Raw genomic sequence first — 12,691 nt, 5'->3', positions numbered from 1 at the left:
GCTTACTGTAAATGCCTTGAGCTAGTAGAGGCTGTTCCTTTCCATAAACCCAGAGGAGAATCAGGTCTGAGCCCCTGGGGCATCGCAATGTATCTGGAGCAAAGGTCAAGGTCATTTGACAATGGGGGCCTGGTCTCTCTGCCTAGAGACCCTGGCAGGACTGAGCTCTGGGACCCACCTTCCCCAGCCTTCCATGGGGAGGCCGCCCTGCAGGGGGGCAAGATGGTGCAGATCAAGTCTTGCATGCTTCACTTGGCTTACTTTTCAAAAGTGAAGGCAGGACACCAAATTTTTATAGCCAGATTATTTGTCCCAAGCATATTAAAACAGCCAAAATAGACAGAACAAGAAGGGAGAAAAGCAACTTTTCATCTGTACCAAACTAGCCTGACAGAGTAAAAACACATAGAGGCTGTTTGGAAGAGATGAACTTTTCTCTTCCACCCACAGAGCATGAATCAATTCTGGAATAAGGACTGCAGCAGGGGAGAAGTGGGCTAGCTATTGGAAGGAACTGCCTAAATTTGAAGGCCATGAAACACTGGTGGGGAGAGGGAGGGGAGGGGCACACATTAGACATTGCAATAAACCATCTCCTTCCGCCACATCTACGCAGTGCCTCACTTACATCTTTCCAGGTCACTGCGGATTACAGCACCCCGGCGAGGCTGATACTAGCTCCACTTTCACAAACGAGAAAGCAGAGGCTCAGAGACATTCAGGGACTAGCCTGAGGTTGCACAGTAAGGAGTAGAGGGAAGAAGAGCAAGGCTTGGGTCTCCTGCCTCTGGGTCCCCTGTCTGGCCACATGTTTCAGGGCCATTACCACGAGCCTGACAAAGTGGCAAGAAAGAGGCCTGGGAGGCAGGCAGAGCCCCTGACCAGCTGTGCCGCTTTGGTAAGTCACCTCCCTCCCCTCTTTGGGCCTCTGTTTCCGCAACTATAGAACGGAGAATAATAATAACACAGACTTCAAAGGTTGTCATGAAGACTAAATGGATTGATACATATAAAACTCTTTTAACATGCCCAGCATACGTTAAGCACCCTGGAAGGGTTTAGCTGCTCCTATTATTGCTGTTGTTGTTACTGTCTTTTGGTCACCAGGAACTTAGCACCTGGTGAAAGGCTGGGAACTCTCTAGTAATAAATTAACATTTATTAAGCTAATCTAAATTTTCATATTCTTAGAAAGTGTGGACTGCCCTAAAGGCAGAGGGCTGGACCAGATGACCCCAGACGTCTCTGAAGTTAAGCGTTGACCCTGGAGGCTTCCCAGGAATTAGCATAAGCACCTGCCAGGAGGGAGCCCCCTCCCCATCTCTGCGCAGCCAGAGCCTCCTCGGGTGTTAACATTTGACTTATGGGGGGGGCAGTAAGTTCAAGCCTGTGGCATAAACACCCCATAAAACATTCACCTTCTCTGATTTCATGCAGGGCAGAAACCAAACTTCAGACACCTATGGGACTTTTTTTTTTTAAGAGACAGGGTCTTGCTATGTTGCCCAGGCTAGACTTGAACTCCTGGACTCAAGCCATCCTCCTGTCTCAGCTTCTCAGGTAGCTGGGACTACAGGCATGGACTTTGAGCACTACATATGTGTGTGTGTGTGTGTGTGTGTGTGTGTAATCTCCCTATAGTTTTACTTTAAAGCCCCAAACCCACTCTAGATAAAAAGAACTATTTAGAGAACAGAAATAGTCATAATTCAGCCCACTAAAAATATAAGGTAGAAATTTTCCTGCCAGAGCGAAGTTTCCTTTTGGAAAAATAAATGACCGCTCCCTGCTGCGTGAGAGCCAGGAGGGCCTCCTTAGGCAGCCAGGGAGGCTCTGCGGGGCAGACGGCTGGGCAGCTGAACTTGGCAACTGCGCATCCTCCCTGCCTGCGTCAGTCTAAGAAGTGGCCCAGGGTCAAGCTACCCTCCTCAACACCATCCATGCGACAGGGAGGGGGACCTGGCCTCTCTGTGCCTGTGTCCTCGTCTGTAAAGTGGGGATAATAATGGTAACATGCACCATGACATCATCCTAAGGGTTAAATGAGCTAATACATGTGCCAAGCTCTCATCAGCGCCTGGCAGGCAGGAAGTGATCGTGCTGAACTGACTTGACTCCAGACATGTGCCCATCTGTTCCTTCTGCCTGCTACCCTCGGCTCCCCTCCTTTCACCTGCCACCTCCTACTCATCCTCCATGACTCCACTTAGAAGTGACTTCCTGATCCCCCTGCCATTCCCAGGGTTCCCTGCACTGCTCACTTCACAACCTCCAGGACACTCCTTAATTTTCTGATGTTAACAGCTAACCCTACCTGCCAGGCTTGTGGCAAGTGCTTCACGTGGACCAGCTCGCTGAGTCTTAACAACAGTCCTTTTAAGTGCTACTATTATCAATCCCAAGCAATGGATGGGGAAACAGGTGTTCAGAGCAGTTAGGCAATTTGCCCAAGAACACACAGCAAGTAATAACAGAGTGCCATCTGTCTGACTTCAAAACTGGCATGCCTAGCCACCAGCACCCCTTGATCGCCAGGGGTCACCTCAAGAGAAGGCTGCTTCTGGCTGGGGCTGCAGGCCTGGACCAGGGACCTGCACTCCCTGAACAAAGGTAGCTTCAGGGGACAGGAAAGGGCAGCCCCGGCTGGCCACCTGCTCAAGCAGCCCAATCTGGTGTCAGACACGGTGTGCAGGGCACCCTCCTCCCCCAGCACCCTTCCCCTTATTATTTACGTGGTTCCCAGCTCCAGCAAAGGCCACAGGTGAGTGTAAGCAGGACACCTGTGTCACCCTCGAGGCAAGCAGCGTTTGCCCTGCACATCCTCAGTGGCAGGGCCACAGACACAGCAGACAGTGGCCCACCGCCTGGGTGGGCTGGGGGAAGCCGGGTAGGCTCATGCCCCAGGATGCAAGACTTGGAAGTCAGACGAATGTGTGCTCTGCAGTCAGACAGCCCAGGTACAAACCGCTGCTCCCATCCGCTAAATCTATCACCTCGAGCCATGCACCTCCTCTCACTGAGCCTCATTCTCCTCCTCTGGAAAATGGGACTGGTAACAGAAAGCACGTCACGGTTGCACAGAGTAAATGCGATCACGCGTGCCCAATGCCTGCTTAATAACTGTAATCATCATGATGATGGTGATTAATCTTCATGGGATGTGGACCATTATGTGATTGGACTGAAACGGTCCTGGCTCCAGGCAGAAGTCTGGTGTGCAGCCCGCCTCTGACCCACATTCGCTCTGTGGCTAGGGTGTGGTCCTGTCTCCACTCAGACTGTTTACTCTTCCTTAAATAGAGGGACCCTCCCCGCCACGGCGGTGCTGAAGGGATTCGGCACAGTGACCCATGAATGCGTTCTGCGCAGCTCGGCCTGAGCATCCGAGAGCCTCTCATCACTTCCTTAATTAATTGGAAGGAGGGTGCCAGCCAGAAAGCAATTACAAAGTCCCTCCAGGGGCCTCTGCGGGGGTGAGGGTGGGTTGAGGAAGGCGGGTGGTGGCTCCTCCTCGCTCCCCACCCCCACCCCACTTGTGCCTCCTTAGCAGCTGGCCCCACACTCCAGGCCCACAAAGGAGAGGCTCATTCTAAACAGCTTCTTTTCATGCGGAAGCCAGTGGATTTGCATCTGTCCCTCCCTGGCAGGGCCTGCCCCGTGCCAGCTGCTCCGAGCTTCCAAGGCTGCAGGCTGCTCCGGGCCCTGGGCCTGAGCCTGCAGGGCCTACAGGGAACAGAAGAGGAGGCCCTGGAGCTGATCAGGAGAAGCAGGAAGAGACAGGGCTGGGCCCAGAGGGAGTCTGCACATTCTCTCCTCTCCGGGACACCAGACACACGCCGTGGCCCGGCATATCCAAGTCGGAATCCGGGCCGCCCTGGCTCCAGCAGCCGACGCTGCACCGCCGCCGCCGGCGGGGGCCCGGTCTGCTGCAGCTAGCCTGCCCGGGAGAGAAGTGGAAAAACTCACTCCATCGCCCGGCTGCCAGGGCCTGACGCTGCCAGGCCAGTGGTCCAGCCAGCGTCCACGGTCCCAACCAGCCACACTCAAGTCTGTGCCACCTCCACAGGGCTGGCCAGCGGTTGGGTAGCCCCGCGGCCCTGAGGAGCCTCACGACCCTCCCCAGATGCCTCTGAGAGTGCTATGGTGTCAGGGTGGCAATGCCCTGGGCAAGAGGACGCAGGGCCTCTGAGCACAGGCAGGAGGCCAGTGAGGGACAGAGCTTTGCTGGAGAGTGAGCTTCCTTGCCTAGAGGGAGAGGGAAAGGAAAGAGCCTGCAATTATTGAGCACTCACAGCTTACAGTACTTAGGCAAGACAGACCTCTACTGGCTGTACCCACCAGACCCCGAGACCCCTAACCCAGGACTTTGGCACATCCTCTCCATGTCTGTCTCCTCCCAGGTCCTGGATCTGTGGCTAATGCATCTGTGTCCCTAGTGCCAAACACAGGCCAGAGCAGGTGCTCAGCGGGCGCCGGCAGAATGCATGAATGACTAGCCACACACCGCCTAGCACGAGAAGGGTGGATCTCTGGCAGAAGGGCCGAGAGGGAGAGGAGGCACAGCGAGGGTGTGGGCAGCGTGGGCAGAGCCCCCGCCGCTCCCCCAAGTGTCTGGGAGCCGTCTGTGCAGGCACCTCTCGGCCTTTTAACCTGTGCGCTGCGAGGCGCTGGCGGCCTCACCTCCTCTCCCAGCGAGGGCCAGGCTGGAAAGAGGAGTGTCGGGGGTCCAGGCCTCCTCTCCTGGGTGGGGAACTGGAGGCAGAGGGCCCTCCTAATGCCCCCGCCATCCTGACTGTGGGTGCAGCGAGGCCCCAGGTACCTTGCCCCCGCCCCACGCTTTCTCTCCACGGGCAGAGGCTGCCCCGCAGGCGGAGGTCCAGACACCAGCAGGACAGGCAGGGGCGAAGCAGTGGGGTAACCGGAATGGGACCAGAACACCTGCGCCTGCTCAGGCCACCGGAGGTCCGCTTCACAGTGCGGCCAGGTCGGAAGAGCACTGACCAGGAGTCGAGGGGACCCAGGTCCCAGCCCCTCCAGCCTCAGTTCCCTCATTTTCCAAGAGAAAGGCTCGGGTGATTTGACTGCGCCAGCATTCTGTTCTCCTATGGCTGACTCTGCAGGGGCCCTAGAGACACAGGGTCTTTGGCAAATGCAGGCCTGCTATTAACTGGGCAGGACGACACCATCCCTGGTCCTCCAAATGCAGCAGGGGCCAGTGGCTCCCATCAGCGGGCTGAGCCCTGCTGGGACTGAGGCAGCAGAGAGAAGGCTGGCCTGCAGAAGGAGGGGCCAGGGCACAGCTGACAATGCTGCGATCAACAGCTTGGTGGCGAGGAGGATGCTGGCATCCAGGGTCTTCTCTTTGCCACGTTCCTCCTTCTAAGTTCTGAGACGCAGCAGGCATTTCTGCTGCTCTGGATACTTTGTTCCTGGACCACTGAGCCCCTGAGCCAGCCTGAGGACCTTGAGAAGCACTCACGTCTCTAGCGCCTAACTTAACAAGGCACACCCGAGAGCAGGGAGCCGGTCAGCACGCGCCACCTCCCCTCTACCTATTAATAGAAGCCCCACCTCTCGTCACATCACCGCCAACAGCCAGTAAATCACTCCAAAGCGCCTCTGAGCAGTAAAAATGGGGTTGCAAAGTCCTGCGTGACACCACACAAGCTTTTCTCATAGCTCCTCGACTTGTACTTTACACACAATTTTAACGTACTTTGTCCTCTGCTGTCTAGTTGATGGCAGTTTAGAAATGGACACCCAGAAGTGGGGAAGCATTGCTAATCTGGTGCATGACTGAGATGGAACAGAGATAGAAAATTATAATATAAAAGGCAGGCACAAAACTCAAGAGAATAAAATCTTCTGGAGCTACCTGTCACTGGGAAGGCAGCCTTCGCTCCCTCACCCCTGAGCTGCCCTGGGCACAGCGGGAGTAAGACTGAGAGGAGGCAGCCCCTCACCCCATGGATGTTCATGGCCTGGGAAGCTTCTTTGGGGCCTTCTCTCTGCTCTTGCTTCCTCCCACCTTCCCTTCTCCTCCTCCTCCTTCCATGGAAATTAGGGTGGCTTACTAAAATACATATGGTAAAATATAGCTTACAACATAACCAGGAAAAATGCCATTAGGCTAGAAGGTCACAGTGCAGAATCTGCGTGGCTCTGAGTTCCTAATGCCAGTTGGGACAGGAGTTCCTCCAGACCCCACACCCCCCTCCCACCCGGCGTCATGCGAAGCTCCCCCTGCTCTTCCTCACAGCAAGGGGGGCTGCAGGTACGAATGACGAATGACGCAGAGGGCTGAACACGGAAAACTGACGTTCACCCCCTCAGGGCTGACTTCCTGGCCAGAGCAGAGCTGCTCCAAGGCTCAGCAGAGGGGACCCTAGAGATCAACCCATTCCTGCATTTTACAGATGGAAAAACAGAGGCCCAAGGATGGAAATGACTGGTCCAAGGTCACGCAGCCCGTTGGTGGCTGATTTCGGACTAGAGGCCAGGCCTTCAGGCTCTGAGAGTGGCAGTTTTCCCCAGGGCACCTGGAGGAGCCTCTTCTAGCAGGCTCACAGGCAGCAGGACCGTCCCCAGGCCCGCCCCTGCCTCCCTCCTGCTCACTTCCCCCACAGGAACACAGCGGGTCTGTGAAGGGCTGGCAAGGGGAGAGAAGATAGGGTTAAGGTGGGGATTTAATTTAATCCCCTGAGCTGGCTTAAGCCAAAGCCACACTGGCTAGAGCAGGAGGTGAGAGACCTGGAGGCATTCGCTGGGAGCTGGGTGTGGGGGTGGTGGGGTGTTAGTGAATGATCGCTGGATACCAAGAACCTGGCCTGCCAGTGGGCTTAAAAAGTACCCATCTTCAGGGACTCCCTGTCCCACTCCTGCCTCCAGGCCTCCAAGCAGTGCCCCTACACCTGGGAGGCCCCCAGCCTCCAGGGTACTCAAGAGTGCAGAGCAGTGCAAAGATCACTGGCCACAGATTGAGACAGCCCTGAGGGCTCTGCTGCATACTTGCTGTGTGACCTTAGGCAAGTCGCTTCACCTCTCTGAGCCTCAGCTTCTTCCTCAGTTAAAGGGGACTAAACACACCTTCCTCGCAGGCCTCCTGGGAAGGCGGCAGGACTTCACATACACAAAAAGACACAGGGGAGCCCCCGAGTCAATCCTTAGTGCTAATTATTACAAATCCCATACCCTCTGTCTCTCTATCCAGGCCCATCCATTACTCTTCCGTCCCTGCCAGGCTGCATATTTGACGTTAATAACCTTAATGATAGTAATCCCTCCCAGCTGAATAGCATTTGTATCATTTCATAACACTAAGCATCCTACCCTGTGGGCCACAGCAGTCCTGCCAGAGTAGCTAGAGCCGAGGTAGCCCCTCCGCCTCCAATTTCATCTTCCCACAGTGCTCCCAACTCCCAGAACCAGGGCCAATGCAAACTTTGGAGTTGGGTCCCAGGCCCCCCAACAAGCATGCTGTCCTTTGGCAGATCTCATGGGGGCTCGGGTAGCCCCTGGCTTACCAGGAGCCAGAACCAACCTGCCTCCAACACCTGCACCCCGACCCTCCATCTGGCCCTGCTGCTCTGACCATGTGCAAGCTGCCCACTTTGGCCTCCAACTCTCCAGTTCTGAGAGCCAGCTGGGTAGCTGGAAAGGATGGAGTCTGGCCTTGGGTGCATGGATCACCAAACCCAAAGCCAAGGCCAAGGCCAGGCTGTGAGCCCTTTGAAGAGTGCTGGTTCACACCCTTGATCTTATTGGTTCTTCAGCTGCCTGTCACCACCCAGGACCCATATTATCATCCTCACAGTACAAAAGAGGAAACTGAGGCCCAAAGCCCCTTCCCACACACACAAAGTCACCCAGGGTGTCTGGGATGGAGCTGAGGAGTGAACTCAGTCAGGTCTCCCCTGGTCCCTCGACCCTAGGCACTTTCCACTGCCCCGCCTGCTTCCGTCTGAACTCTCGCCTCCCGACAACAGGGAAGCCCCCAAAGTCTCTCCAATGCCTGGGCCCCGGTGATAAGGCTCAAGAATCCTCCTCCAAAATGGGGGCTGCCGGGATGCCCACCTTCCACTCCCTACCCATGTCTTCAAACCGGCCACCGCCGACCTTCCCTTTCGCAGGTAGCGACTGGGCAGCGCCTTCTCCAGAGTGGCCTTGGACTGGAGCCAGCGCTCCTGGGACCCGGCAAAGGCCGGCAGGTGGGGCGGGTGAGGTTCCCCTCCGCCCGGCGACTCAGGGAGGGAGCCCATTCCCACGTCCCCTGCTCGGCGCAGTCCCTGCCCGCGCGCTCCCCGCGGCGCGCTCCGCTGACGGACACCACGGAACTAGCGGCCCAGAACAGCTCTCCAGGGGTTAAAAATGCAGCATCCCAAACACGGGTTAAAAATGCAGTCCCTGGGTTGGGCCGGGCGCGCAGGGACGTTGTCCAAACCGCAAGGGCTGCCGAAGCGGCATCCTCCCCCTTGCCTCCGCAGCCCTTGGGGGCTGGAGTGACTCGAGCGACTTGGGGAGCAAGACCGGCGCACGCCGCACGTTCCCCGCACCAGCGCCCCCTCCCCACGCCCGCACCCCGCACCCCCGCAGCCCAGGCCGGGGGCTGCGGACGCCGCCAGGTCCGGCGCGGCGGGCGAGCGGCGCTTACCTTTGTGACAGTCATGCAGAAACTCCGCGGCGCTGCGGGGGCGCGGGCGCGGCGTGCGGGGGCGGCTGCGGCCCGAGGCGGCGGCGGCGGGAAGGGTCCGGGCGGCTTGGCGCGCTCGCGGCCCGGCCGCTCTCGGCGCGCTCCCCGCCCCGCCGGCGGCTGGCCGAGCTGGGGCCGCTCCGGGCGGGCAGCGCGCAGGGACCGCTCCTCGGCGCTCGCCCGCCGCTCGGCGCTGATGTCAGCCCCGAATGTGCATTTATAATAGATGAGCCTCCTTCGCCGCAGGAAGGCGAGGCAGGAAGAAAGGGAGAGAGGGAGCGGGCCCGGCTGGGGGGCGGGGGGAGGAAGAGGGGCCGGGAACTCGCTACAAAGGAGGAGGCGGAGGGAGGAGGAGGAGGAAGCGCAGCCCGCCCGCCGCCGTGCCCCGCGCCTCCCAACTCGGTGGCCGGTGGCCGGGCGCTGCGGCTCCCCGAGCCCGGGGCAGGCGCTCGGGCCCGCGGCCTTAACCCCTTCGGGCCCGCGGACGCCACGCGGCTGGGCGACGCTGGCTCCTGGCACCTGCCGGCGGGGGCCGTGGGCGGCGGCCCTGGCTCTCGGGTGCCCCGCTGGCCCGGGGATGCGGGTGAAGTCACGGGCTGGACGCCGAGGCGCCGCGCGGCCCGAGAACACGGCCCGGCTCGCCCCCTGGAGGTGCGCAAAGTCGGCCGGGGGCCGAGCGTGGCGCGGCAGGCCGGAGGGGCGTGGCAGCGGCCAGCCGGAGCCCAGCCCTGCCCGCACCGCGCCTCGCGCAGGCCGCGGGCACAGGGTCGCCCGACGGGTTCGTGTAAGCACTCCTTTGAAGCTAGTTCCTGCAGCGATTAGCCTGCCCGAAGGCCCGCTTAGCCTGTTTGGCAGAGGAGGAAACTGAGGACCAGAGTGGATAGGGACTTAGACAAGGGCACAGGACCGCACCGCTGAGCCCTTTCTCCTGGAGCCCGCTCTTTCCACTTCGCCTCAAGCTGCCTAAGGAGCCCCTTGTGCTTAAAAGGTGCGTTCTGGAGACAGGACAGGCCCCGCTCTATTCTGTCTACACTACCCTGGAGTGCGCGGCGCTGCTCTTAGGGCAACAGCACAGGTGCGTCCTGTGAGGTGAACTAATCCTGACCGGGGTCACACTGTGTCTCGGAGCTGCTGCACGGATTTGAGTGACAATCACCTGAAGGCGACCTCAAAAGTGTTGAGAAAGGAGTGTCCCAAATACCTGGAGAGAACCGGTTTCAGCAGATACTGAAGGGCTGAGGCCGTGGAGGGGAGGCGCTGGCAGGGATGGAGGCAGCCGGGTCTTCCGCACCTGGAGAACTCCGGGCAAGCCCGCAAGTGCTGGCTTCCCGCTCCTCGGTGGGTGTACGGTGCAATTCACCAGGACGACCACGACAACATCATATATGGGCACCTGCTTTGGGAAAGTGCTGGGGGGTCAGAAAAGAGATCCGACGCCTGCCACCGTGGAGACCACTGTCTGGACCAGAGTGATAATAAGAGTGACCAGCTTCGGGGAAGTGCTCTGTGGACCATCATGCTATTTTTATTTACATTTTCTCCGATAACCCTAAATGCAACAGTATGAGGAAGAAATTGCCACCCGCATTTTGCAGATGGGTAAAAAGAGTTAGAGAGGGGAGGGGACTTGCCCAATATCACACAGTGACAGAGCCAGGACTTGAATGGAAGTTTTCTTAAGTCGAGGCCAGCATTGTGCTTTGAATCTGTGAATTCCAGGGTCGGTTCATACCTGCTGCCTTATCTGACCTTCGAGCGTGTCTTAGGAGGTAGGTAGGCAGCTGTGTGTCCCCAGAGGAGTTCCAGTGACTTGGGTCTCTGGGGTAGCAGATGTTGGTGCAGGCCTCAGGCATCTCCTTCGTGCCAGACTCTACCTAAGCATATCCCCACGTTGGACCTCATGCCTTTGACCACATGGCTCGCTTGCCAGGAATGCCCTCCTGATTCTCCTGCACTAGGCCGGATGCCCCCACCTCCCCCAGACCCACCTCCTTGCCACCTCACCTGAGGACTCCAGCCTCACGACTCTCCCTGTTGTGCTCACTTCGGAGTGCCTGGTGTCACTTTCATGCTCTCCGTGGACACAGCTGGAGAGCCAGCTAGCCTCTGAACACTGGGGCTTGCCTTCTCTCCCTGTGTACCTCTGGCCACACAGTAGGAGCTCAGAAAATACGATTGCCACCAAGAATGCATCAAGCAAAATAGACCTTCATCCTACAGCAGAGAAATTTAAATTAGGCCCACGAAAGCATTGCCCATCAGCGAGCTGTCCAGCATCAGAAGTGGTGAGTTTCCCAATCTGGGCCAGCCTCTGGACAAGAGGGTAGAACTCAAGACTTTTCCAGGGCCCCTCCAGCCCTCGGCCCCCACTGGAAGCTGTTACAGAGCAACTCAAGAGCACCACTCACCCGGCACCCATGGCTGCAACTTGCCTCCTTTTATCTCTCACAGATATTTCAAATCCCAGATTGTCATCCTGAGCTGCCCAGCATGCCTCCTGGCACCTCTCCCGCCATCCGCCATTGTTGTGGGCTCTGAGAATGAGACAAATACTTAATATCAGCTTGCGCCAAATGTAATTAGGAACATCAATCTGCTGCCCCCAGCCCACGTGACACACTGCAAAGGCAGAGAGAAAATGTGTCTGATCCCTCATGTGCTGCTGGCATCTCTGCAGGCGGAGCAGAGATAAGAGATAAGAGCCAGAGCCTGCTCAGAGAACTCGGGGTCCCATGTGCCCCGTCAAGGGCTGGCCCATAGGAGATGCTCAGAAACATGCGCGTTTTCCATGATGCGATGCTCAACACCACAACACCGTCCTCCCTCGGTCCCCAGCAACATGGCCCGTCCTAGTTTAGATCTCTCCCTCCCCGAAGCAGAGCCTGAGAAAGGAGTTGGATGCGGATGATTTACTTGGAAGGTAATCCCAGGAGTGGAAGACGGGGGTGGGAATGGGTAGTGAGGTTGGGAAGGAGAAAAAGCCAAAATAAAGGTGTGTGTTCTCAAGGTGATTGCTGGAGGCACCCAGGAGAGGGGCCTCAGTCCCCAGAGTCTGGGATGGGTACAGCATTGGCTGTCGTAGGCGAGGGATGTCTATCCACACCCCGCTTCCCCACTGTTCGAGGGCTGCCTCTGGGGGAACTACCTCCGTGCACTAAAGGGCTGTGCTTTTGGTGGGGCAGAGCAGGTCCCTCAGCTTCTGTCCTGGGGCAGAAAGGGGGAAATCCTCCAGTTCTTACTGGAGCGGGGGTGCTGTCAGCTCCAGTCCAAGCTGTCTCGGACCATCCTCTGAGCTGCAGGTGAAAGGAGAGGTTGGACAGGCTGAAAGGACGTGTCACAAATTGTGGAGTAGGAAAAGTTTGCAGTATGAGCTCTGGTCTCTTCTAGATACTAGATACTGCATCAGTGCTTTAGGCCAGGCTCTTTCCTTAACTGCCAGGGCCTTTACCTGCCTTTCTTAGCATGGCAAACTCCTATTCATCTTTCAAAGCCCAGCTCAGCTGTCATCTCCTCTATGTAGCTTTCCTGGCACTACCTCCATGGTGGCCTGGTTCACGCTGTATTATAATCATGATGAAATGCATTTGCTCCTGTCTCTTTTTAAGGGCTGTGACCATGTGTTCTTTCTCTTTTTTTAATCACAAGGCTGACACATAAGGGATGCTGGCTAACTGCCCAGCCAATCCCACAAGGCTGTCACGGGCACCTTTAGCTTCTGCCTTAATAACCCCCTGGCTCAAGTCCCAACTCCCCACTGCAAGGCATCAGGGCCCCTCGGCACGAGGCCCTGCCCTGCACAGAGTGCTCCTGTGCCCAGCATTTGCCCAGGTCCTGTCTCGGGTGCCCCATACAGAGTGAGGAGGGTTTGATCCTTGCATTCTCCTGGGAAAGACCTCCAGACCGTGGGTGGGTGCCCCACTGTCCCAGGGGGCAGGAGCAGATTCCCACAGCGTGGAGCTCCCTCAGAGAGAGGTGCTCCTCTGGCCTCCCTGGCTGCGTCCC

General features: G+C 57.7%; 1 protein-coding gene across 1 annotated transcript in view; it reads right to left on the bottom strand.

The window, feature by feature from the left end:
• CORO2B (coronin 2B) overlaps positions 1–9,065 on the bottom strand; it is a 136,224-nt gene extending 127,159 nt beyond the window's left edge. The window contains exon 1 of the mRNA XM_012768353.3: positions 8,651–9,065. Within this exon, the coding sequence (XP_012623807.1) occupies positions 8,651–8,665 (15 nt within the window). The 5' untranslated portion in view covers positions 8,666–9,065. The remainder of the gene's footprint in view (positions 1–8,650) is intronic.
• Between the last annotated feature and the right edge of the window lie 3,626 nt (positions 9,066–12,691).

Source organism: Microcebus murinus, chromosome 6, assembly GCF_040939455.1.
Source record: "Microcebus murinus isolate Inina chromosome 6, M.murinus_Inina_mat1.0, whole genome shotgun sequence".
Taxonomy (NCBI): domain Eukaryota; kingdom Metazoa; phylum Chordata; class Mammalia; order Primates; family Cheirogaleidae; genus Microcebus; species Microcebus murinus.
This window is presented reverse-complemented; position numbering and strand designations above follow the sequence as displayed.